At 35.6% G+C, this 27,021-nt stretch overlaps 1 protein-coding gene across 1 annotated transcript in view; it reads left to right on the top strand.

Annotated features, from left to right (window-relative positions):
- Positions 1–27,021, top strand: part of LOC118194980 (uncharacterized) — a 237,792-nt gene that overhangs the window by 36,071 nt on the left and 174,700 nt on the right. Inside the window, exons 4-6 of the mRNA XM_085810268.1 lie at positions 6,905–7,271; positions 14,888–15,183; positions 23,342–23,488. Of these exons, the coding sequence (XP_085666394.1) occupies positions 6,905–7,271; positions 14,888–15,183; positions 23,342–23,488 (810 nt within the window). The remainder of the gene's footprint in view (positions 1–6,904; positions 7,272–14,887; positions 15,184–23,341; positions 23,489–27,021) is intronic.

Here is a 27,021-nt window from a genome sequence, read left to right as displayed (position 1 = left end):
GCCCAAATGCTCTCGAAATGTATATGTGTGTATAAATGAAAAAACGCCAGTTTGAGCGTAATGTAAAATCTGAAGGCTTTCAGAATTAAAAAAAAAACTATAAGCAAAATTATTAGACTTACTAAAACTAATCTCTCGTAATAATAAGCTTATTTTGATTTTTTCCTAGGTCTTTGATGTTTATGAATATCAGACGTTATTTACCTTTGTTATAGTATAATCAAAGGAAATTAACCCACGTTTCTTTTTGGTTTATTCAAGACTTCGTTCAGTTTCACACTTTTTAATGTTAACTTCAATAGTTTTATAAACACTTCTTGAAAAAAGTGCAAGAATTGGCTTATAATTAGTATTTCCTCTGCTCGCAAAAATAAAGAGATTCAGACTAAGCTTTTAAAAACTTTTGTGTTGAAAGAAAATTCTCTTGGGTCATCCTAAAATGAGATAAAATAAACTCTGTCTATAGGTTCTTAGAAAAAAAAATGGAAAGGGTAACGAGAAGTACAAGATAAGTATACATATTGCACATAAATAAAATGTTGTACATAAATATTTATTACTTTCAACGTGAAAATTAATATTGATTTATGTTTAACAAAAAATTAGTATTCTGTCCTTTTCTTGCTGAATTTTGCGTCAAGAGATAATGTCAAGTTGCGAAACTTCTAGAGACATCAGGTTATTTCGAAGCAGAAGAGATGAAAAATGAGCAATGCCTTTGCCGGGACTCGAACCACGGACCTCTCGAATACGCGCCGAGTGTGCTGACCACTATACCACGAATGAATGCTAAGAAGGCGGGTCTTTCTTTTAAAGTGCGACTGGGGATTAAGAGACCAAATTGGCAAAGCCTGGTGGTGAAGAATCATTATCTACCGCCTTTTTTATACGGGCACCACTCTAGAGACACCAGGTTATTTTGAAGCAGGAGAGATCAAAAATGAACAATGGCCTCGCTGGGACTTGAAGTAAATCCCTTTCCTAGAAATTGAAATGTTTTTTATTAGTAAATGTGTGCCTACTTATGCTGCATTTTAAATTACGGCATATCTTTACTAATTCTACTTCTAGAGCAAGAACTCAAAACAATAATAAACGGGAACAAGAATACGTTACCATTATCTATCCCAATCAGGAACTAACATCCGACACAAGATAGTGAAATACTAAACCCTGCAAAAATCAAAGTACGCGTCAGAGCAGTTAGGAAAGAGGGGGGGGGTTAATACAGGTTTTAACGAAAAAGAGGAGCTAGACTTATTAAAAGAAGCCATTCTGGAAAACAAACAGTTAAAAACCATAGTAGAGACCAAACGACCGCAGAAAACAAACCCTAAGGTAGTTAGTTATATATAACATCAATAAAGATCTAAATAAGGAAGAACTACAGGAAAACCTAGTTACCCAGAATAAAGATCTGGAAAACGCAAATTTTCAGATTCTCTTTTCAATGAACGGAAAATTTGGGAAACACTGGGTAGCCTCTATTGACCACAATTCTTTCAAAACAGTAATGAGAAATAAGAAATTAAACATTCAATGGACAAGAAATAACGTTAGAGAATTCCTCCAAATCACGCAATGTTACAAATGCCTAGGCTATAAACCACTCCGCCAAAAACTGTACAGAAAATATGAAGTGTACAAGCTGCGGATCTGAAGACCATCAGAAAAAAGATTGCAAAAAGGAATACCCAATCTGTGTAAATTGTCAAAATATCAATGTGAAATTTAATGTAGGGTTAAACACCCATCACGACAGTCGCGACAGAAAATGTGCATGCTACTTAAGAGAGTTACAGAAATACAAACAGAGAATAAATTATGAGTAAAATCCACGTTCTCTAGATAACCCTACAGCACTCTCGGGGTGCAATTACATATACTTAAAAGAGAACATTTAGAACAAAATAAAGATATAAACATAGTATGCACGCAGGAACCCTACGTAAGAAACAATCATCTACAAGGATTCCCATCAAGATTCAGAAAATTCTACGCAACACAAAATGCCAAAACAGCAATCATACTTACGGACCAGGCACTTCCTGCCTTAGAGGTCATTAGCACAGATAACATCACAGCAGTGCGAATCGAAGGAAACCACTCTTTCCTGATTGTTTCTGTTTACTGCCCTCCATCGCAGGAAATTGAGCCTCGCTAGAGAACTTAATCATAACAAATGATTCTGTCTCAGTTATAATCAGCGGGGACTTCAACGGAAAATATCCATTTTGGAGTCCCACCCAGCCAGACTCAAGAGGTCTCAGGATCTGTGAACTACTAGCAGCCACGAGTTTAGCCGTCATTAACAACCCTGATAGCCTTCCTACCTTCTCTGGTTCCAGGGGTACCTCGTAGATTGATCTCACTTTATTTCGGAAAGAAAATCCAATCGAGATTTCAAATTGGAAAATCCAGGAGGAAGAAAACCCTAGTGACCATAACTACGTCAAATATGACAGCGATAATGTAGATTTACAGAGAAAAACCACCAAAAAGATGAAACTAAGTCATATAGACTGGATGACATTCAGGCAAAACCTCGCAGAACAATAATCTGCAGTTTCACTACCACATACCATCACGGAAATAGATAAACACATAAGAGATCACCACTAAACTCATCCATGAAAATGAGGACACTAAAATATCGGTAATTCGAATAAGAACAACAAACACTATAGAAGCTACCCATGGTGGAATCAGGAGCTCACGATTACAAGAAAAAAAGGTACGAGCCCTACGACGGCGGTACCATCGCACCTCAGGAGACATGCGCACCAAAAACAGAGTCATCTACAAAAAGGAATGTAGTGGGGTAGACTATTAGGAGGTGTTGCAATGTGACAATCTACCCAGATGTATATCTAGAAATCCTTAATTAATTTACATGTGCCCAATATTAACTGGCCTGAATTTTTAGTGGTAGTACATTGCGAATTTAACCCTAGCATCAAGAATAATTAAATATTTCACTTACCCAATAATCCACATGCATGAGACTTGCGGAGACAAATTTCTTTTTCTAATCTCACATTTATTTTATCAAAAACACATTTTCTGGATTAAATATATAGTAGTTATCACACAGCACATTAAATATCAAAATATCATAACTTAGAACACAAAACGTGAGAACCTAAAAATGTAACAGTAGACGAATACCGAAAAAGTGTCCGTTAGCTAATAAGTCGTAATCCACTCGCATCACACATATATGCAGTCGAAATGTTTTCATATTAATTTCGTGCAATGTCCACATGCTTGTTGTACACGTGCAAGATCTTTTTTTACCTTCACTTTTCATTAACACACTTAACAGCATCACGTGGTGACACATCGCTGGTAATGCACATTCTGGAGTCAAACACCTATTGATAATCTGCTTGAGATGTTTTAGAACATTACCGTGGCAGATGGATTTTTAAGCTGAGCATTTTCATCTAAATATATTGCAATTTTTTAGTTCTGCTTCTTTTTATTCAAAAGCACGACGACACTCCATGTGCGAATATGCAGGAACGATGAAACTCCATTAGCGAGATATGCAGGGATACAAATCCGCACAACGTGCGGCGTCGCTGATTGCCAAGTGACAGCAGAAAGAACACGGGCGAAGAAGGGGAAGAAACCAGTCTGTCCGGTGCTTATATACACACGTGCAGTTCCGTGATTAAGATTAATTTTGCGATGACAAACTGCGTGGTGTGAGAAGTTACTATTCTCACAAGGAACAAGCTATTTATAGACGAAAGAGCTTAGAGACCAAAAGAGCCTCTTGGGACACATTCTGGGAAAATCTTCAGATCTCTTCCCCGTTCAGGTCCTACAATGATATCATTAAGGGCAAAAGCCTAGGACCCCTACAACTAAGCTCAATACTCAAACCAGATGGGACAACCACAACTTCAGTTGAAGACACTATTAGAGAAATTGTCAAATATCACTTTCCCAACGATACTCAAGACGAAGACACCCCACATCACAGGAAGATAAAGAGATCAGCAAGCAGCCCTCCAAACACCGCAACTGATCTTCCCTTCACTACCACAGAAATTCGAAAGATCATAGAAACTACCAAAAGGAGCAAAGCTCCAGGCTTGGACAAACTCAATATAGACTTCGTCGAAGAGTTGAGAATCGCAAACGAAAACCAACTAACATATCTCTTTAACATATGCCTTCAAAAAGGCTTCTTTCCAGATGCGTGGAAGAATGCTGAGCTTGTTCTTTTCAAAAAAGAGGGCAAAGACAGTAAGCATCCGAACGCATATAGACCTATCTGTCTTCTCTCCGCCTGAAGAAAGGTCCTAGACAAACTATTAATAACCAGACGTCTCACTTTCCACATGGAGAAAAACCACCTCATGAACAAAGCGCAATACGGTTTCACGAAGGGAACGAGGACCATCGACGCTCTTCACAATCTACAAGAGCAAATACACCATAACAAGCAGCGAGGTCTCCACACGTGTGTTATCTCCTTAGACGTGGCCTCGGCTTTCAACCAACTCTGGTGGCCAGGCCTCAGGGATCACCTCAAACATCTTCAATGTCCTAAGAATCTCTGTCGGATCATAGGCAGTTATCTTCATAATTGTAAAGTTACCAGCGCGACGGGGTCAGTGTCACTCACGACTACTACAGAGGCGCCCCCAAGGAGGGTCCCGTATTGGCCCAATATTGTGGAATCTTATTGCAAATGCTGCATTAGATCTAAATTTCGAAGGAAATGCACAAATCCAGGCCTAAGCCGACGATTTTATCCTAATCATTAAAGGAGGCAATCGCACTGAAATAGAAAACAAAGCAAAAAAGGTATTAGATCTTATCAGTGACCTGGAGCATCAAACTCAAGCTTAAATTCAGCATCGGTAAGACAAAAATTATCACCTTTCCAGAGGGTAATATACTTCTCAATAGCCCACCCCGTATTAAATGGCAGGGCCGAGCACTAAAAAATCACTTTAAAATAACTAGGATTCTTACTTGATAGAAAACTCACCTGGGTACCGCACTTAACGATGATACGAGATAAAACCTGGAATCTCTTTAATAGCTTAAACCGCATTGTCGCAGATAAATGGAATCTAAAAGGCAAACTTTTGAAAGAACTATATCTGCAGGGCATAGAAATGACGATCCTTTACGGCTTCCCCCATCTGGATGACTGGCACGGCAAGGGTTCGTCAGAAGCTACTCCAAATTCAACGCATCACCCTTCTCAAGATCACTATCACATCCACAGCAGCTCTTCAAATCCTAACAGAGGTTCTCCCCCATAGATCTCAAAGCAGAAATTGAATGTGGTACTTATAGATTAGTTCATTTTAAAGACTCCTTTCAGCTCGATGACTCCTCATTCATAGACCAGCGCTCCTTAGAAACGCATTGCCGCTATACTCCCGTCCACCCATCTCTCATGAAAGCTATAAAATGGCCTAAACATCTACCAAAAGGACAGGACTTAAAAAATCTTTTCTGATGGCTCTAAAGTTTCAGAGCAAGTAGGTGCAGCCTATGTCGCTTTCCACAATAATACAAAATTCACTCAGGACAATTCAGACTTAGCGACCACGCTTCGGTTTTCCAGGCTGAGTCCTTCGCTTTAAAGAACGCAGTTCTCTGGGCACGCAACATCAATTTTCCATCCATCAGCTTCTACACGGACTGCATGAGTGTCCTACAGGCACTGAACAAGAACGGCACACAAGCCTTCCACATCTCTTCATTAAAAGAAGTGCTTATTACCCTGTCTTCTTCCAGGCAAGTGTCTCTATGCTGGGTACGTAGTCATCAAAGTACCCAAGGTAACGAAAGGGCCGACTCCTTAGCTAAAAAAGTCACGTCACCCTTTCAATCGACTCAGAGATACCGCTTTCCATAGTCACTGCCAAACAAAAGATCTTCTGCGCCTTTATGTCCATCTGGCAAGCTTGCTGGGGCGACTCAGCAATCGGTCGACACACCTACCCCATCTTTCCCGTGGTTTCCACCAAAAGGCTCAAAACAGATTTCTATCTACAACTAGCTTTCACAAATCATGGAAGATTTCCCGCGTACCTCAGCAGGTTCTGCCATCCAAACGTAAGATGCGCCTGCGGTGCTTCAGCTTCTTCAGCAGACGTTTCACATTACATCCATGACTGTCCACTCACTTCTCCCATCAGAGCCTTCCTTCCTCAGCTCCAGGGATCACATAGCTTCAAAGACTTTCTTCAGGATTACTACTTACAGCTAGGCGTCAGAACTATCATAGAGTATGTCTATTTTAAGAGTAACATAATCATAGCAGATAACCAGGTCTAGGCACCTGACGAAATGTAAAGGCAGCAAGCCTCTACTCACGTATATATGTAAATATCTCTAAACTAACTAACCCTTTTTGCTAATTTTGTACTAACATTCCCAAAAAATTGTAAGCTGGACACCCAAACAAAAGTAATAACTAATGTTACATCTGTTTTTCAATAATAAGGTTGAAAAGATATACAACCAAAAAAAAAAAAAGCTTGCTAGTAAAACGATCAGAATAACATGACTGGCCTGTAGTGCCCATTGAGAGGTGAAGCAGGCGGAATAATAATAAATAATAACATCTTTACTCCGATTGAAGGCAACTGTATTTTACAGTTTTTTGTGTTATCGGCAGAACTGAGTTATTTTGAGTTTCCTGTGATAGTAAAAATTAGTCAAAGACTTAGTTAGTCTAAGTGATAAGTGATTTTTAAGAGGCATGAAGTCAAACTATGAAATACATAGTTTTTGAAAAATAGTAGTATTCAAGACTATCTATTATTTCTGCCTAATTTAGCAGATTTTTATCATGATTTATTTCTATTCCCAGTATTCAGATTTCTAAAAAACATGTTTATTTATACAAGGGGCCTTTTAATTTCAGCGATTTCAACCCAGTAGGAGCGTGGATGAGTTAAACGATTCGAGTGCCACACGGCGGCGAGAAGTTGTAGACGTCGGTCGCATAGCTAAAACACCTGATATCATCCTGGATGATCGGCGGCAAAAGCACGTGAGTTTCGACAATGGATCACTGGTTCGAAGCAATACCGTGGCTGGGGGTCTCGAGGAGGTAGGAGGGGATTTTAGAAGTGGTCCTGCTGCCACCTCTACTCCTCTCAGCTCCCAGAGGAGGGCATTTTCGCCACCCCCCAGGAGGAATCGATCCCAAGAAAGGTTACTGGACGGATTTGTAACAGCTCGACCACCTCTGGAATTCAGTGACAGGCCTTCATCGGTAGCCTCCTATAGTAAGTATTAAATTTCATTTTACGCTCTTGTTTCTAAAGGTACACTAAACTAATGCCATTCAGTCGTTTGGGTTCTACTCCAGTCATACAAATTCTAGTTCCAAAATTAATACAGACAATGCTAATAATGAAAATATGTTTGTGTTTCTCATCATCACCCAAAACTTCCATAATGTGTATTGTTGTGTTTTTCTCTTCTGACACCAATTGTTACGTTATTTTCTTCCTTCACGTTCGTACGTGGTTTGTAACTTTGGAGTGAATAACGACGACACTTGATGAAGTATCGAAACACACTTTATTGGCCAGTATTGTCAGGACAGCTCCAAAACACGTTTTACAGCCGTCGATGAACTACTATAAACACGCTGACACGTTCAGCGACACAGCCTTCACAACTGTCAGGCAATAACGGTGGAGACAGCTTCAGTGCAAAGCACCCGAGTACAGCTCCCAACTCTGCTTGCTCGTTCTCGGAACTCCACGTACTCTCGAGACTCTCCACGCGATGCACTCGACGATACACAAGAGTATAGCTTTCGATTCAGCACAGTCTAAGACAAAACTCGATGATGCACTAAAAGACTCTCTCGATGCACTCGACGACCAACTCGGCGCTAGACTTCGAGACACTCGCTCAATGACTGATTATCAGCTCGCTAGACGAGGCACACACACTCGATACTAAACTATCTCTCATTCTATGAGAGGCACACTCTCTATCAGCTCGCTAGGCGAGACACTCACTAACTGACTGCGGACCAGCAGGATTTATATAGCTTTCGGCTTGTGTTCGAGAACATTCTGGGCTAAACCGGTAAGAATTCGTTCCAAAAGGTTCTCCATCCGTCCATGGCATACCGCCAATTTTGTCCCCAAATGGGCGGTTTCTCGCCAAATGTGGCAGCCCTGCCTTCCCTTGCCATTTTATGGCAACCCTAAAGCTGCTTTGCGGGGAAGCCATGTTACCGCTCTTGTACATTTCGTAACAGTATGTTAAAAATACTTACTTGAACATTATGAAAATTAACGAAAGTTAAAAAAAAAATTAAATTACCATAATTTAGTATTACGAAAATTGCGGCTTAGCTGTATTATTCTTAAGGGAAACAATGAATTCAAAATTCAATCGTGACGATTTCATACATCGTTCTCCTTCCCATTTCGGAATCACGCAACTTACTCCAAGTATACAACCGCGAATTAATGTAAAGACACAGGAGGTAACATGCAACATGTAGGTATGATACAGGAGTTATTTTGCAGTATTTTTTGGCAGCTGCCTTGTTATGCAACTGTTCAATGCCCATCTAATCATCGGGATTCGAATTTTTTTCCGGCTAATTATTTAAGTAAATAAATCTTCGTTTTTTTCCTGAACATTTTCAGTCAGCTTGCTTCTTTTCCAAGATAGGGAATCATAGTTTTGTTAAATATGAATGCATTTGTTTGCAAATAATGCTTGCCAAATTACATGCAACAAAATCCTTCTGCTCCCTATTATTATTATGTAACTACACATTAATAGCAGTTAGTAAATATTTTACCTTACTATTACTTATCAATGTGGATATTTATCCACACTGTCGCTCAGTACAAAAGATAACTACTACAGAATTAAATCGTGCATATTATGATTACATTTTCATTATTCCCTAAAGCTCGCCATTCTTTCTTTCAAATTCAATGTTAGAAAACTATCAGCAAGTTTCAGATTATTGCTTGACAAAATGTTAAAAATTGGTAGCCCTTGAAGCTTGAATTTCGCAAAGACAATTGGAAACTGAATGATGGGGTGAAACATTATCTCAATGACAATGTCAGGATTTTGTTAATGAATAATAAATAATCAAGAAAAAGAGCTATATTGCACGAAACTTTTGCAATTTAAGAGGAACTCTCAATGAACATACAAAATGTATATTTTAGAAAACATTAAACAGCTCGATATTTTTCCTGTTTATAAAAAAAACAGAACGTAGCAGTGAAATAAGAACCCTCCCTAATACATCTACTCAGATATACTTAATGCGCCGAAATCTAATTATTTATAATAAGTGCAATTTTTAACAATAATTTTAAACTTGTAAATGTACTTGTTCACTTACATTATGATACGTAAATTCAGTAAAAACTATTCCGACTTTTACAATCCGACGTGAACTAGGAAGAAATCATTAAAATGCTTCCTCCTGTGAAAAACATTTAGCAATAATTTGTTTTTCCGAATGTTTCATTACTGAGAGACAAATTGCAAATTCATCAGTAAAACATTGACATCCAGCAAACTTATACCACTATTAGGTGCAATTTCAAAATGAAAGAATGTTTTTTCCATCGAATGAAAGAATGAATCATGGCATGAAGGAAATGCTCAAGACGGCTTTCTCTCTCTCTCTCTCTCTTTTTTTTTTTTTTTTTTTTTTTTTTTTTTTTGAGAATAACGGAGTCCCTGTTGATGTCTTTTAGTTAAAAAAAGGCTATAAAACTTATAAAACTTTCCACTAATGCAATGACTTCAATATACTTCGTCCAAATTAAATACTTCCGAAGAAGCAACACTAAATATTGCTTCAACTAATTTTTTATCTTCTTTTTAAATCACCTAAGCTTGCATTAAACTTACGCAAGGTACTGCGTAATTTCCTTTCATTTTGGCTCTCTAATAAAACAAATTTTGGGAAACTTCTGAATTTTATTAAATGTCTAAACATCATAAAAATACTTAACAGTGTTTTTCATTAATAATAAATTTATTCTGAGGAGCTAAAGATCTTTAATTATGTAATGAATAATATATATGAATAATTTAATGTATTTTTCTACGTATATGATATGAAACATATCTTGTATTGTAAAAATTTAAGATGCTTTAATAACAATATTAACGCTTCTTGACGTTTTAGTATTCCAGAATTAAAATAAAGTTATAATAAATAAAGTTCATAGGCAGTACCAAGAGAATACCTTTTTACTTGAATTGCAGCGTGAATGTGATTTTATTTTGTGTTTCTTGAATTTAGTTACACACTGGTGGAGATTTAGAAACCAGCATAAAAAAATATGAGCATGTCCTCAGTTCGCTGCCCCTTGCAGTATGAGCAACGGTCTCGACGACTGTGTGACCGAAAGATTTTGACCATTCAAGACGAATGCAATAAATTGCTAGTGTACGGTCATTTGAAATGATAGCAGGTCAGGAAAATGAAATTCTAAACAGAAATTGTTAAATGATATTAAAAATTAAAATTAATTATGTCGTCATTAACAACTTGTTATTGATTTTTGCGTCAAGGGACATTTCCAGTAATTACACTTGTTAAAGGTAAACATAACTTCTGAGATTTATCTTTACTTAAACAAAAGTAAAATATAATAAAAGTTTCATTTTAAACGTAAAGCAACAAAAAGCTGAAATCAAGGCGTTTATATAACGTTGTTCGTTTAAAGTAAACTCCATTCCGATCCTAACATTGTAACATAAATAGACAGCAACTCAAATATCGTATTTTAACCACAGTTAAATTTTTCCACTAATTTTGCTCTGGTGAAAATTTCGACCTACTTCCAACAAAGAAAACACTTTCTTCTTCCAATATATTGTTAGCTGTTGAAGATTATCAATATTTAACGCTGACTTATCCCACATGGTGGTATTTGAAAGGAACATTTATGATGCTTTTGGGGTTATGGAAACGCTTAGATCTCTACAACTGCGGAACATGGAGAGTGGTTTATAATTTTTTTGACAAAATTATGAGTACACTACAAAATACAAAAATAATTTTGGAATTTGGAATAACGGTTTAGCCACATTTGAGTGGCAAAATTAGGGAAACTCTCGGGAATTTATATGACGTCATACGCTGTACATGGGCCTTATAAGAAACTTCTCTTATAAGGTATGTACTTCTTATAAGGTCTACGCTGCACGCATTGCACTTGCACAGTGAGTGGCCGTGCATCCCCACTCATACGCATTCTCGTCTGGTGGACCGTCCCGACTGCGTATTGGCAAACCGCACATTGAGTTGATCAATGTTAACGAATTTCGTTTACTGCGCATGCTCAATGGTATACCGTTGGCGTGGCAGGAAATACTGGCGACTAAGCATAAGCAACCATTACACAAGCCTGTTCATCATGTAGGTTTTATCGACTATTTACAATTACAATACTACCGAAATTTATTCGTGCTTAATGCATTTTCCTGTGTTTCATTTCATTTTGGTTTATTTTGTTCATAAACGTCGTACTTAATATCAGTTCTTTATAATAATTTCCTTTATTTTAATTCAGTAGTTTAAACTGCATTTATTCTTTAATTTGTTAAAAGTATATACGAATGGAACATATAGTTATTTACCATACGCAATTGCTTTTATTCCTCACAAGTATATTAAATAAAGATTCAGCTAATATATTCTGTAATGTTTCCTGTTTTGTAATCATTCTTAAACGAAAATTTGAGTAGTTTACAATCGATAGTTACCCTCTAAGTAATAAAAGAACTTACAACCTAACAAGTTTTAAAATCCCGAACTGTTTACGCTCAGATAACAGATTATCAACCACACACCATATTTATCTTTTTTTAATATTGTAGCAAAGTCGTAATTACGCCAAATTCTCTTCTGGGCATGCGCAGTATGCGAAATTTGTTTAACATTGATCAACTGAATGTGCAGTTTGCCATTACGTGCCCCGATTCAGTTGCTTGGTGAATACGTTCGTGAATGCTGTACTGTTTGTGAATTTCGTTCCATTGAAATTATTAAAATTTTAAAATGAGTCAACGAAAAAATATCCTCAAACAGAGAAGAAAGCGAACAGCTGTTCAGATAAAACGCTACTATGAAAAGAAAGTACACTAGGCAGCTTTTTATAGCTCTTACATTCATTGTTACACAGTTAATTATATTTTCCATTTCTCGTAACAGAATTTTTTTTCGAAAATTAAAATTCCTGAATCACGAAAAGAACAGTAAGTTTACGCACTAAACCCTAACGGCCGTTTAGAACAGACAGCCTTCCCGTCAATTCTTTTAAAATAAATGATAATCATGTTTTCATCTTTTAAGAACTAAAACCGTAATACATTTAATTAACGAAATTCAAGTAAAAATTAAGGTTAAAATACTCTTAAAGAAGTTCCTGAAACCAATATAAAGATTAAAATGTGCATAATAAAATTGTGTCTGATTTAATGAAAAAAAAAGCGTTTCAGAATAAAATAGTAAACATTTGTTCAGTTTATTTTTTTTAAAAAAAGGTGCTTAAAATTCTTACGAAATTCATAAAACTGAATTTCAAAATAACTTAATATATATATTTAATACTTTTCCTCGATTTATTTTATGCATTTTAATTTTATCATTTCCGAAAGCTGCTATGAGCAAAAAAAGAATAAAAAAAAAGGATAATTTTTTAATTCAACTTTTGCGGCTTTCAGAAGTCTGCGAATGTTTTCCTTTCCTTTTGTAAAAGGGTGCGTAATTTATTGAATATTTAGTATTCCTGTTAATAAAGTATAGGCGAGAACTCATAACTCAATGCTAAATTCTAATTATATTTTTAATATATCATGAACAGCCTGATGCTTTCTAATATAAACATTTTGTATGATTATTAACAGCTATTTTTAAATTACGAAATGTTTTAGTGCAAGATGATCTTTTTCCTCGATTATTTATTCTCTTTAATAAAAAAACTACCGATTTCCCTTGAGAAAATTTTTCTCTTAGTGTTCAGGTTCTAACTTTCTTGCAAAATTCAAAATGATGTATTATCCTAAAAACATATTTCAACAGCTTATTATATAGACAAAAAGCTAGAAACTATGACACTTTTGATATGATATCAGTTGACTTACATTATTATCATTAGATTTATGCATCCCCTGATTTTGACAGACTTTGAACTTCATGAGCAGAATTACAAAACCATTATTTTTATAGCTTTCTAATTTATGCTGACAATTATCGATGTAATAAGACGAATGCATACCCGAATTTGTTTCCCCTTCAGCCCTTTACTTTCAGATATGTATCGTATGATGTATATCTTCTATCTCTACGAACATCCGTTATTTTGAGGATAAGCTAGTTTCATAATTAATCGTAATAATCTTGATATTTTATGAAATTATTTTTCTGATGAAAAATATAATTAATAGTAATTATAACATAGATACTAAATAAAAATCATAATTCAAAAGAAGTATCTGTCGATAACTTCGAACCCAATATCAACTCACCGGGATTCGCCAGAGCAAGGAATATGTCACGAGTGATCACCTGTCAGTCGTTGTTGTTGTTACTAATGCTCACTTTTCTGACCTATAAGTCAGCCCAAGCCCCCAAAATTCCTCGTGGCAAGGAGCGCAAGATTAAGCCTGCCGTTGGCAACAGCCTTGAGCACCAATCCAACTTGACAATCCAAATTTGCTGAGTTCCGCCCCCAATTAAATTGAAAGCACCCCGGAGGAACGGGTCCGAGGGTCTTTCACGCCACTTCCTCTACCACCAACCTCTCGAGAGGATTTTCTGCTCGCCGAATATTTAAAGTGCCCCCATGTCGCAGAACACTATTCATTTACAAATGCCTTCTCCGGGATCCGAACCCGGGCCTTTCGGCACGCTAACCACTATACCGGTTGGGCGGCTTCTGACAATCGTACGTGCCTAAAGTGAAAATATAAAGCGGTAGGCCCAGGCCTAAGAAATTATCTGCAGTCGTCGAGTTCCAGTCAACGTGTCAAGACGTTTTAGAAACAGTTTTAGTTAGAGCGAGTAGAGACGATCGAGACGAAAATATTAGATTATTATTAACATATTAGCAATGTCATTATATTAGAATTAGATGAAAGAACTAGCTTTGCTTTATTCTGACGAAACACATTAGTCATCACGAGTAATTCAAGAGACACTGAGTTTCTCGAGAGGATAATTAGTATGAGCGAAAATTGGTCTGGTGAAAACTCTAATACACCGATAAAAGCAACTACAAATTCGTCAAGCTGACGGTTATCGGTAGTTCTATTATTAAGATTTTAAGTTTTTTTTAAATTAAATTAATCGTTTTTTTAAGAAAATACGTGGTTTCTAATGCCCGTTAATCTGACAGGTGTCCGTAAACCTGCTGTTCCATATAGATAATCCATATAAGATAATTTCATTTTCGAAGAATAAGACGCAAACTTAATTTAAGCTTTTTCTAAAATCCAGTCTTCGATGTTAATTTCAATAAAAAAAGGCTTAACGCATTTCAGAATAACAGTATGAATGAAGTAATCAAAATATATCAGTTGAAAAAGAAGTACAATTTTTGAAGCCCAGACCCGTTTTAGAGCATTAACTATAACTGAAATTTAAACTGGTAAGAAAGATGTCATTCCTTTTTATGCCTAAAGCAGAAATTATGCATTCACATCATTGTTTACAAAATACAACTCCAAGAAACTTCATGCAGATTGATGAAATTATTAAATTACATGAAACTGTAACTGCATCTGTTAGTGAGAATTGCCCATCTTTGTACAGGAAAGCATCATTATTTTGCCATTTCATTCATTTTAATACATTAGTCTTAATTAAATTATCCTTTTTTATGTCCAGGTTATAGAGGAAGCTCTGTACAGCATAGACCTCGTCGGGCGCTTATGAAAACACAAGCTACCCAGACAGAGCTAACATTTAAAGCAAGATTCATGCTTCCAGCGTACTTAACTCTCTCCCCCAGAGCCACTATGCCACAACTGCTGCCAGTGAATCATTATCCACCAAGTCACAGGGCTCATCGAGCGAAGCCTTCTTCAAGGCACAAAACCTCCGTTTCTTCAGGGACATCCAGGATGCTTAGCAAGAGTCAATCAGCGCACAATACGTTAGCGAGTGACGAAAGTGATGATGAGGTAAGTAATCTATGAATTTTGTAGCTTACAGAAATATTTCGGATTAATCCGATTCTGGTAATACAAGAATTTTTGGCCGTCCCTATTTATGATAATGAAGCATTCCTAAAAGAATTGATTCCATAATCTTTTTCGATAAAGGATTTTTCTTCTTCATAAAAAGAACTTTCTTATTTCTTAACGAAATAAATTCATTCATCAGACGAAACGAAATGAGATATGATAAAGTCTCCTAGAAAAAAGAAAGCCTTTATCTTTTCCTTTGTTGCGATTTAAGAAGGAAAGTCAAAAGAAACTCGTAACGAAAAAAGCATAATTTATTTATTTATCTTATATAAATATTTAATAGAATATTCTTGAAACGAAAACTTACATTACCTGTCTTTGAACAAAACAAAATAAGTACTTCTTATTGATACAACTTACACTGTTGGCTGTTAAGATTGCTATATAATAAAGAAAAGCAGTTTAAGTAATTAAATTTCAAATATGTTATAATGGAAGTAATGAAATGATTACAACTTTCGGTAATTTTCAGGTGCAGAACACGCAGAAATCAGCATTCTGAACATTCATACCTTCAACAAAGTAGTTGTACATCTGCAGCTGGTATGCTGGTTAGTGACGAATCACCGACAGAGATGACTCCTGATTTCAGGTTTTATACCAACCAGGGTAGAGTAGTTAGTGATGCTGAATGCCATATTAAAGCACCTGGGCTAAAATACCGAAGAAGGCATACATTTTTGTAACCTATAGTGTCAGTGTGGCAAGGGGCACTCAGAATACATGGCGAACCGAAAGTCTTTTCGAAGTGTTGATGGTAGAGAACAGTAAAAGAGGTAATGCAATGTAATATAATATACGGGTCCTTCTGCACAATAATAATCGGCCTCATGGTCAACGCAGCAAAACTAACACAGATTAAAACATAAATATAATTAAAAACATAAAACCAAAATTTCCAGTATTGTTTCTATTGCCATTTATAAAGTTCCTCAAATCCTTTGCAAAGCTAAACTCTTTCCAATGGTAACCAATGGTAAAAGAGGTGTGAAAAACCCTCGGGCCACTCTCCAGGGTCTATACTTGTGCAACCAATGCTGAATTTCTGGTGTTCCGCCCACTTCTTGTGCCCCTTATATTGACTAGCAGATGTTCATGTGCTAATCTTTTTGAAACCGTTAACTTTCAGTTGGTGAAACCTGAAGAAGGCCCGCCAAGGCAGAAGTCAAACACTTTGTACTGAGGAAACGTATTAAAGTATGCACAGCGTGCGATTTCTTCGCTTGAGTTGACCCAGCAGAAATCTCGAACATATGATTCAGTCCTGAATATTAAAACTTCAGTGATGTAACAGTGCTCGATGAAGTACCGGATCTGCTGACTACAAATGAACAGGATATGCACACAATGGCAGTTCATTCCGTTAATCTAGTTACCGGGCCGGTATAATGATGAAGATTGCAAGTTTCAAATGATCCTTTCTCTCCGTGTCTCCAAACGTGGATATGCCCATCATTATGTTATAAACAAAAATGGGATTCGTCAGAAAAGCGACATCACGCCATTAATGCGTCCATGTCGCTCCACACACCATTGCAGCTACAGATTCACATAGCATCAAAGATATATCCGCACGTGTGGTCTGACAACACTTGTAACACCTCATATTGTCAACAAACTGTGGCTTCAAGGGAAGCTGAAGCAATAGTCGCTAGTCCTTGATGCCACAGACTAGTCATAGTATAAGCCATTGCAGGAGCTATTGCACCGTGCGTGTTAATGCCGTGCAACGCCTCCAGTTTTCTGACCAAGATATGCAATATGGTTATTCGATCCCGAGTAACGATGAGAACAAGATGCTTATCGTCTTGGGTACTAAGAAGCAATTCGTCACTATAGCCCTCCTGTACACATCGATTGCACATTCTCTTAACAATCATTGAATCTTGAACCAATGAGAGTAACTATTACACGGTATGATCGCCAATTTTAATAGACTGCAGCTCTCGCTCAATCAAATCTGATACTTTCAGGTATCAGTTCTCGCTTTGTACACAAAGCGCAATACACCTTCTAACACAAAAAACAACGAATAAATGGAATTTCTATACGCAAAATCAGCATTTCAGTGTCACCCTTTTTTATACAGCTTTGAAGTTTCTCTACTCTTGCATGCAGTGAAATACTAACCATTTGCATATCATTGCGTCTTGTATGTTGTATGCAAATTTCAGGTTTGCTGTACGCTTTCTTCATAGAGTAGCAGTTTTAATGGTCACCACTGTCTATAATAACAGTGCAGTTTCGCATGTTGTCTATTCGCTTAACATGTATCTCATTTATTGGCTGAATAAGCAGAAATAAAACTCCAAATAGCCAGACGAAATCTGAGCAAAATTCATCACGATTATAAAATATGTAGGTAATTAAGTTATAATAAATAACTGGGTTATTGTGTTCTATTGAAAGTTGCAAGTCTTCGACCGGTGAAAATAAAGTAACATTCTTATGGATTTTTGCACTTCTATTTTGAGAACGTGTGATGTCATTTTATCCAAATGACCATCATTTCTATGCAGCAAGTCATTACATCTGCCCTGCGATTTGCATTCTTGTAGTGCACATGCTTCTAGATGGAGAAGTTTAATTGTGAGCTGAGTATTGGATTTTTCTCATTCAACAACTCTTCTTTTACAAATAAAATATACGTGGAAAAATGAAGGATAGAACATTTTTCAGCAGATTATTGCAGTATTAGTCAGAAGCAACTAAGCGTGTTAAATATATTATCTGTTTCCTAACCCAAAATGCAAAGGATATGAAGATTAGAAACTTATCATTTTCATCAACATGAAAAGCATGTAAGGTATATTTAATTTTATAAGAGTTATTTTGAGTTTATGCTTCTTTCCCGTCTCTCCTAGCTTTCGCTTACAGCTCCCTACCAGAATGAGTTTTTAAAATTGCGTTAAATGCAGATGAGAAGAAAAGAGTATTTAAATCAAGTTCAACTGACTTCGCCAGAGAGTTAGGATTCCTGAATAGTGCGCATTTTCCGGTGGGCTACGTTTCTCTAAGCTGTAACTACATCCGGCCGTAATACGTGCCTTTTGATAGTTCGCTGGCTAATTTAATATTACGGGCCAACTAATTTAGAACTGCGTTAGATTCGGCTAAATCTCTTTAGTTAGTCATTAGTTAGTTCCTATTTCTTACATTTTCAGTTTAAGCACAAGTGGAGGCTTTGCTGTGCGCCCTGAGAAAGGGACCGACTTTTTATCTTACTTAAAACGATAATAAAATAGAAAATTTTATAACTTAATGTCAGAGAATTTATTGATCTTATTACCATAATAACCGAATTCAAAGTTCTGTTTAAATTTTAGCATTCCTTACCTTGAAATTTAAGGATAAAATATTTATAGAAAAATATATTCAAAATATTTTAATTACTATTGTACTTCAAAATTGTACGAAAAGGTAATTTGAATTACATGTAAAAGTTAGATTTTGAATTAAACTGTAATTCCGGAATGTATTTTTAAATATTGACTAAACAAAACATATGCGGGCGGTTGCACCAACATGTATCTTAGATTGTCCCTCGTGCACATGGAAGTTGTCCTCCTCTGATTCATTTATATATAAAAATAGATTACAGTAAAATAAGAATATATGTAGGCAAAAAGTTCCTTCTTTGGCCTGAATATGCGTAATGAGAAGTAGGGATGTAAAAGACATCCAACATTTACAATTTATTAGATGCAGCATATTTGGCAATACCCGTATGTTATAATTATCAAGCAAATTCAATATGTAAAATATCCCCACTTTATTTTTAATTTAAAGCCTTTTAATGAACTTTTCTCATATTGAAATATCATGAAAATATTTTTAATTAAAAACAACAAAACAAAAATTATTTTTTGAAGTTATATATGTCGAAGTTACAAAGTAACAAAATGTTTGAAAAGCTTCTTTTAATGTGACTTAACAATTTTATCATTTTAAAATTTAAATTGGTAAAATCATAATATAAAATGACAATCTTTCAGTTGTTTGTTTTCTTCTAACAGCAGCTGAAGGTTCATGCCAAGCGCTGTATAAATTTTCAGTGATTGTGTATTGAACATGATCAAATCGATGACCTATTAAAATCGAAGAGGTGCTTTGTGCAAGGAAATATAGCTTTTTTCAACAATAATACTCACCTTGTAAAAATTATTTTTGCAAGGAAAAATTTAATTTTGTACCTTCATCAAATAATTTGTAACGTCATAAAATCATGTTGTTTTAGGATCAAAAGAATACAGCATTCAACACATTCAAGTTTGTAGCAACAATTGTAGCCACCTTGTAAAAACAAAAAATTAAATTATGTGCACGCAACCAACAGTTGGTAACATCATGAAAACCATGACGTCTTACAGTTGAGGAAATGCAATATTCAAGGAATTAAAGCTTGTAACTGTAATATTACCCACTTTGTAACAGAAAAATATTGCTTAAGAAGAAAGGATGTTACTTTATTCCAACTTTCGGTTTTATATGAATTTAGCCCTGAAACTTTATAAACGCCATTTTATGTATAAAGAGTATTCCATTAAGAATGATATGATTTTGAAACGAAATGCCAGCTATGTCTAAAATTTTATCACTGTCACTAATTTTTATTAGCATTTAGTATGTTAAAACCCTTTCAGGGGCGCAATGTTATGATTTTTTAAAAGTTATGAAAAAGTAAGCATAACGACATGCAATGGTCCTATAGACAACATAAATGAGTTTTAAAAAAAAATTTTTCGTTCCCCTTTATGGAAAGGGGGACCCGTTTCGCCTTGAAACCAGCCGTCTAGAGCATTTAAGACTACACATTTGCTTATTTATCTTTACTTTGCTGAAAAGTATCTGAACGCAACCCAAATTGCAGAGTATACTAGTAAATTATTGAACAACTAATGAAGTAAGTAATATTTGCATAAACACGCATTTTTAATTATAAATAAAAAATTTAAAACAGGAAACAAAAAAGTATGAGACAAAAAGTAACTAATAATGCACTAAATTACTTGCATAAAACTATGAAATATTTTTAAAAATTATGTTTAAAACTTTTACTGTGTCTCTCTATAAAAACTTTATACTGTGTCTCTCTAAAAAATAAGAAATGTTTTCCTAGCTCCATAAATCCTCATCTTTGAAGCCACTCAAATTAAGATATTGTGCAACTGTTTACAGCAGTGATCCGAAAGCAATAAACACAACTGCAAAAAATCTCGCGACTGCGTCATCTGATACTCTTTTCGATGTCCCAGAGGGGCGGTGGTTTCATTCTGAAACCGCAATGAAAACATTCAAAATTAAAAGGGTTCCATTACTTTTTTTTTTTTTTTTTTTTTTTTTTTTTGTGAATTAAGGACATTTCATTACTCATTGATGCCTACTTATAAAATATATTGTGGAAAAATTAAGAATTTTTGAGTTTTTTGTTTTTAAAATGGGTCGAAAAGAGTAGTGTGCATAAGAAGATATTTTTGAATGATTCGTATCAATTAATGGATGCACAGAAAGGTTTGCTGCTGCCATCTGTTATCAGCTTTAAGAAGTAATTTAATTTTAACAGCGGTTTCGAGGGAAAAAAAAAACCAAATTTTCTAAATCTAAAAAAATGTTGAAAATGCGGTTTCAAGGCGAAACCACCGCCCCTGAAAGAGTTAAATAGTTTAATAAATGTTTCAAGAACCAACAAATTATTTTATCTCAGATGACGCTCATTTCTGATTCATTGCATATGTAAAAACAATGTTGCTTTTGGTGTGAAAAAATGCATAAGAGACGCAGGAGAGGCCCTTGCGATGGAAAAAAGTCATTGCAAATACATTATGGCATACTGGCATCATCAGAGTATTGTGTTTTCAAAATAAAGGAAGAAATGCATTTACATTGACTGGTGAGAGATACAGATTAATGATAAAAACATTTTTGTGGACAATTTGAACGACATGTGCTTCTGCCAAGACCGTGCCATATGTTACATTGCTAACGCCATCGATATATCGCAAACCAAGTCTGATGAAGGAAAATTCCACGATATGCAGCTGTTAGTTAACCTCCCAGAATTTGCCATTTAAAACATTGAGAATAATTTTCGTGTGGTTATTTCAAATTAATGGTCTATGCAGACAAAGCAGGAACCCTTGAAACATTTAAACAAAATGTCATAAATTATACTTCAAAATATTATAATTAGATTGGGTGCACCTAAAATAGATTTTATTTCATTTTAAATTCATATTCTTACAGGAACATCCTATAAATGGTGTTTCCGTATTCATCTGACAAAACATTACTATAGGATTATGAGGTCGCAAACTACATTTAGCGGGTGAAAATCGCAAAAATAGACGCCGAGAGGACAGGAAGCCTGACGATGAGAGTGGCCAAACAAATGTCCAGACTAGAAGCACTGTTGTCGAGAAGAAACTTTTGCGTATGCAAATTTCCTATGCGTATGGGGAAAATAAAAGCAGCAAGCAAGTATTCATTAGTTGGCATTTTAGAATTCTTCATTCAGAAACAACAGGTCGGATTACACAAATGAGGAATGTTCGGATATATATCTTATTTACGGGCGAATAGGTGGCAATGGACGTCTAGCACAGACGTTGTACCAAGTACAATATCCAAGAAGGCGTTTTCCCCAACACACCATCTTCATGGCTGCGAGAAACGGGATCCATGGATCCTCATACTTGAAGCAGAGAGAGTATTGCAACGGTTTGCTTTTCTCCCATCGACGAGTGAACAGCCGGTTGCAGCTGAGCTGGGTATTCGTCATAAAATTGCAAGGTCTAACTCCTTGGCGATGGCGACAACTTCCTTTGTGTAGAGTTTGTATGCAGGATACTTATTGGCTCCCAGAATGATTCACAGTTTCCCGCCACCGTTTTATTATCAGATTGTAAGGATTATGTTAATTTTATTAACAGTTAAATTTTGAGTTAAAGTTCCTTTCCTGTCAAATTCGTAACTTCTAATTACTACTTCAGCGCAGAACGTAGTTTTGGAATTATTCTGAATACTTAATGAGGAGGAGCGGTATTTAAACCGCGAAGTTGCTTGCAGAGTGAGAGAGAATCAGATTTTCTGATTTGCGTGCGTCAAAGCTGTTATTACGCTCGGCCGTACTCACGCCCTTGATGAGCTCCGTAGTCAAACAGTTAAGGGCCTAGAATCTTGATGGCTTCGGCTATATTTCTTTAGTTAATCTTAGTTTTAGTTTAATTTTTAGTCTCTTAAGTTCAAGCCCAAGTGTCGGCTTTGATTGTACACTCCAAGGCGGAGTTTTGTTCAGTCTTATTGGAATAATAAAGGGTTAGTTACCGTCACAACCTTCATAACTATTTCAGCGATTTTCTCCCACGTGGTTTAAACGTGGTTTGTGACCTCATGTTTTATGGCAATTTTTCATCCTCTTGATGCCTGCTATCACCTATCTGAATTTCTCGGTCGAATTCTGAAACATGCTGTATAACCCATCTCATTTGCGGAAATTTCTCTTTCTTCAGCCAGGCAATTATTTTAGAATTAACAAGACAATCAGGTGTAAATGAATATTATCTGAGAATGCTAGCGTACACCCGAATAGTAAATAACACGTAAACATTTGGAGAAAACAAGCTGATTATTGTCCTACTAAAATAACTTGGAACAACTATTGTGAAAAATAATTTGGACGCAGAACTCATTTAACACATTTTTCAAAGTAATTCTGCAAAAGGTAATAAAATACATTAGTCTAAAAGAGCTTGAGTTTATTTAATTGATTTTCAGACGATCTAAACTAAAGATTTTAAGCCAAAAAACTAACCTATCTAATCATTTCATTGCAGATGTTATTGTACACGAACAAAATATTAAAATTAATTAGTTCTCTAAGCTGTCTTTAACTGAATATTGGTAATTCGATGCCGGCTTAAATCCCAGCGAATGGGCTGGTTGCAAAGGTGTTTTGTTGGTTTTCCTTGTGTTTAATGACGATATGAGCCACCAAATTCTCTAGCATAGGTTAGAGAACATCCTCTAGCATAGGTACATATACTTTTATTTGGATTGCATTTGCAGTTAACTCTTTTATTTCTCGTCATTGCAGGTGATGGAAGTGGATCTGTCCACCAAACAACAGAGGTTAATCCGGTCTTCTGCTAGCAGGGCTTCCATTCGACGCCAAAAAGCCGTCGAGGAGGAAATTATGGTATCTTTTAAACCAGCAACTTCACCTCCTAGAGGGCCTGTAGAGGTATGGATCGTAATAAAAATTACTCGCTGTTGTTATCTATTTTCATAGGCATAGATATAAATATTATTAGAATGTTAGATAGCACAACATATTTGCACTACTCATGTAATGGCAATAACACTAAACGGGATCCATAATGAATCTAATTAGAATACAGCCCTCAAAACGAGAGAGGGTCTGTCAAGTTAAGTAGCTGTACCTATATTCTTTTTACTGTAAGTGTGATCACTTATTCCAGTTTAAAAGTAGTTGGTAATAAGTCTAGGTATTAAGAGACATTGACTAACGAACGACTAAAACGCTTTTCGTGAAATTTGTCTCTAGAGGATGGTTTATTCCGCTACGGACGTTCTTACTAGCAAATATGAAATAAACATACATTTTATCTATTCAATGCACAATCACAAAAGAAAATTACATCTCCAAAAGGGAACAGAACAATAAGGAATTTTAAAATCCAAAATAGAAAAATTTAAATACAAATTACTTTATGAAGCAAACGAATTAGCGCCTGGATCTCGGTATACAGTTATATCTTATCTATAGAAAACTCGTATTACAAACGTCTCTCATTACGAACAAAACACGTCCCGTAAAATGAACGATGTCCCGAGTTACGACCACTAAACTCCGTAGCAAATCATCTTCAGAGGTGTTTTGAGGTATATTACACGGAATTAACAATCATGGACTTCCCGTATTTCCCACTGTAAATCTCATTAATAAAGAAAGGCAGCAAGTAACCGAGAGGACCATGAATTTGATTTGCAGGAACTTATAGCCCACTGTACTAATATAGCTTAATTATTTATGGCAGCACCATAATTAAGCAATATATACATACAGCATAAGTATTTTTGGTACAGCATAAGTATTTTTGGTAACAAAGCCATGCCTCAGATTAGAACATTTGAAAACGCAAACAATAACAAATCAGATTGAACAAATTTTGAGTGAAACGGAAACTCACTAGGTATCAAGCAAAATCGAGAGCGCTAAAATTTGGTTAGGTTATTAGAAAATGGCAAAGCGCACGAGAGACATCTCTCTAAGAGAAAGTCCTGCCTTCGTAGAGGGCTTTGTAAGACAATTGCTGGTATTTACGTTACACATGAGGAAAATTACGGAAAACGGTCAGCCCGTTAGCCAGAGATTGAAGCAGAGTCAAACACAAAGAATTCAGCAGTCTCTTAGCGCCACTTCGCCCATTGAGTCGAGCGGCACTAAGAGAAGAGAGTTACTTGATGTTTCTACGGAAGATAGCCCCGCTTTCAAAAAATAACATCTCTTTCTCATCCATTTCCGCGTCCTCTCATTTTCTTACAGGTAAGGTTAAGCTTTCGTCAGCTTTATCTTTTTAATATTATATTTATCTTTTTTGTGGTAGATTTAAAGATCTCCATTAGTCTTATATTATACATTTGTGTACAGGATCCTGCTCTAAACTTTAAATAAGCTGATTCAGAAGTCAAACAACAAAAATCAGCGTTAATTCACAAAATTTTCACAGGACTAGTTTCGATGGTTTTACCGAACCATCATCTTCAGCTGCAATCCGACTAAACAAAAGTTAGCTTCATTTTATTCCTATGTTTTCCGTGCTCTTCAAGTTTGCTCCTCCAAACTAGCCCTTGATGAAGAACTAAATTATTTAAAAGCAATAGCTATCGACAGGGGCTTTTCACCCAACATTATTAATCAAGCGGTTAAAAAATTCTCGTCTCAACACACTAAAAGCCACACTCTTGTTTTAGGAGATTGTAAAGATTCTGTTGTCATTCCCTTCTTTCCATCAATTAGCTATAAAGTTGCACATATTTTGCAGAAATTTAACTTTCGGGTTGTTTACTCTCCCATCAATAAAATTCCAACTTCTATACTCAAGGACCCCATTCCGGATATGAATTCCTGGGGTATTTATAGGATTCCTTGCCAGTGCGGTTTAATTTTACATTGGCCAAACTAAGAGAGCCTTAAAATTTCGCGTCAAAGAACATGAGGCATATGTTAGAAAAAAGGAAACACAGAAGTCTTCTGTTGCTCAACATTGTTGGTCCGAAAATCACACTTTCAATTTTTCTGCTGCCAAAATTATTCAAAAAACATCTTCCATTGGAGAAGTGGATTTTCTAGAGGCATTTCACATTCATAAAAATCTTTCTGTTCTAGTTAACGATCCTAATTCCAATCCAAATTTGCCTTCGGCTTTTAGAGAAATTATGTTTTAGTTCTGGTTTCGCCAACAGATGGCGCCACTTGCTTACTCTTGTCCAGGCTTTCTTATCTTATCTAAACATTATTTCCTATCTTGTTCATTTGCCGTTTTGCAGCTGAAGATGATGGTTCGGTAAAACCATCGAAACTAGTCCTGTGAAAATTTTGTGAATTAACGCTGATTTTTGTTGTTTGACTTCTGAATCAGTATTTATTCGGCGTGTTATTGTGTCTTAATTTTAAATAAGCTATTACCTATGATTCAGGAACGGATCAATTCATTTTACATTAATTCCTTTGTGGAAAATAATTTCGGTTTAAGATGATCAACGGCCTTGAAGAACGCGTTAAATTCGTGAACCGAGGTTTTACTATATAACTGGTTAGCTGAGTAAATTGGAAAACGAATTAAATACTTTGATCTTTAACTGCATCCAATTTATTTGCCGCTGTAATGCTGCTAACGGAAATCATATAGCTTCATTTTGCAGATTTAAATTTTAGGACAGAAACAAAATAATTTATCTATCGTTTATTATATTTGTAACAAACAATACTAATTATTTATTCATCAGGAATTCAATTATCTTTAGATTAGAGAATGGTCAGATATTTTTTCGAAAAAACCTTCAGCCACTTTTTTTCTTTTGCGATAAAAAAATATCTAAAATTTTTCCGAAATTTCTTCTTTCCCTTTTCTTATTTTTATCAATAGATTTCATAAAAATGTTATTTTCATTTTTTCGTTTCATGATCTCTATAAAGTACTACTCAGATAAAAGCAAAAGTCTTATTGACTTTCAACCGCTAAAAAAATCATCAGAGTGTAAACGCAGATAGCATTACACTCCCGAAGGAATCATTGCTAATCATCCAAAGGAAAGTAATCCGAGTAATCACTGCTGTTTCAATCCAAAGGAAAGAAAAAAAAAAACACCTAGCTTTTTCCTAGAAAACAAATTACAAAAATAAGAAAACTTCAGTCATTCGAAAATGCTTACTAATAACACGTCACTGCAATTTCAGAAAATTTCCTGTAAATGGATTTTCAAATAATTGAACTCGTATTCGATAATTACTTAAAAAGCAATGAGCGCTCTATCATAACTGATAGGCACACACATACACACATACTCGCACTCATATATACACTGTTGGTCATTAAAATTGCAACATCATGAAGGAAAGCAAATACAGAAAAGATATTTATTGTACATAAATAGTATGGTATGAAGACAAAATGATTAAATTTGTAAGCTTTAAGTTTAGGTATTTACAGGGGTTCAAAATTTGTAGAAACAGCTGTCATCCTCCTCAGC

This window comes from Stegodyphus dumicola, chromosome 2, assembly GCF_044657685.1.
Source record: "Stegodyphus dumicola isolate Sdum_Otavi_A_Nest chromosome 2, ASM4465768v1".
Classification (NCBI taxonomy): domain Eukaryota; kingdom Metazoa; phylum Arthropoda; class Arachnida; order Araneae; family Eresidae; genus Stegodyphus; species Stegodyphus dumicola.
The sequence above is the reverse complement of the archived record's forward strand: the minus strand, read 5'-3'. Positions and strand labels throughout refer to the sequence as shown.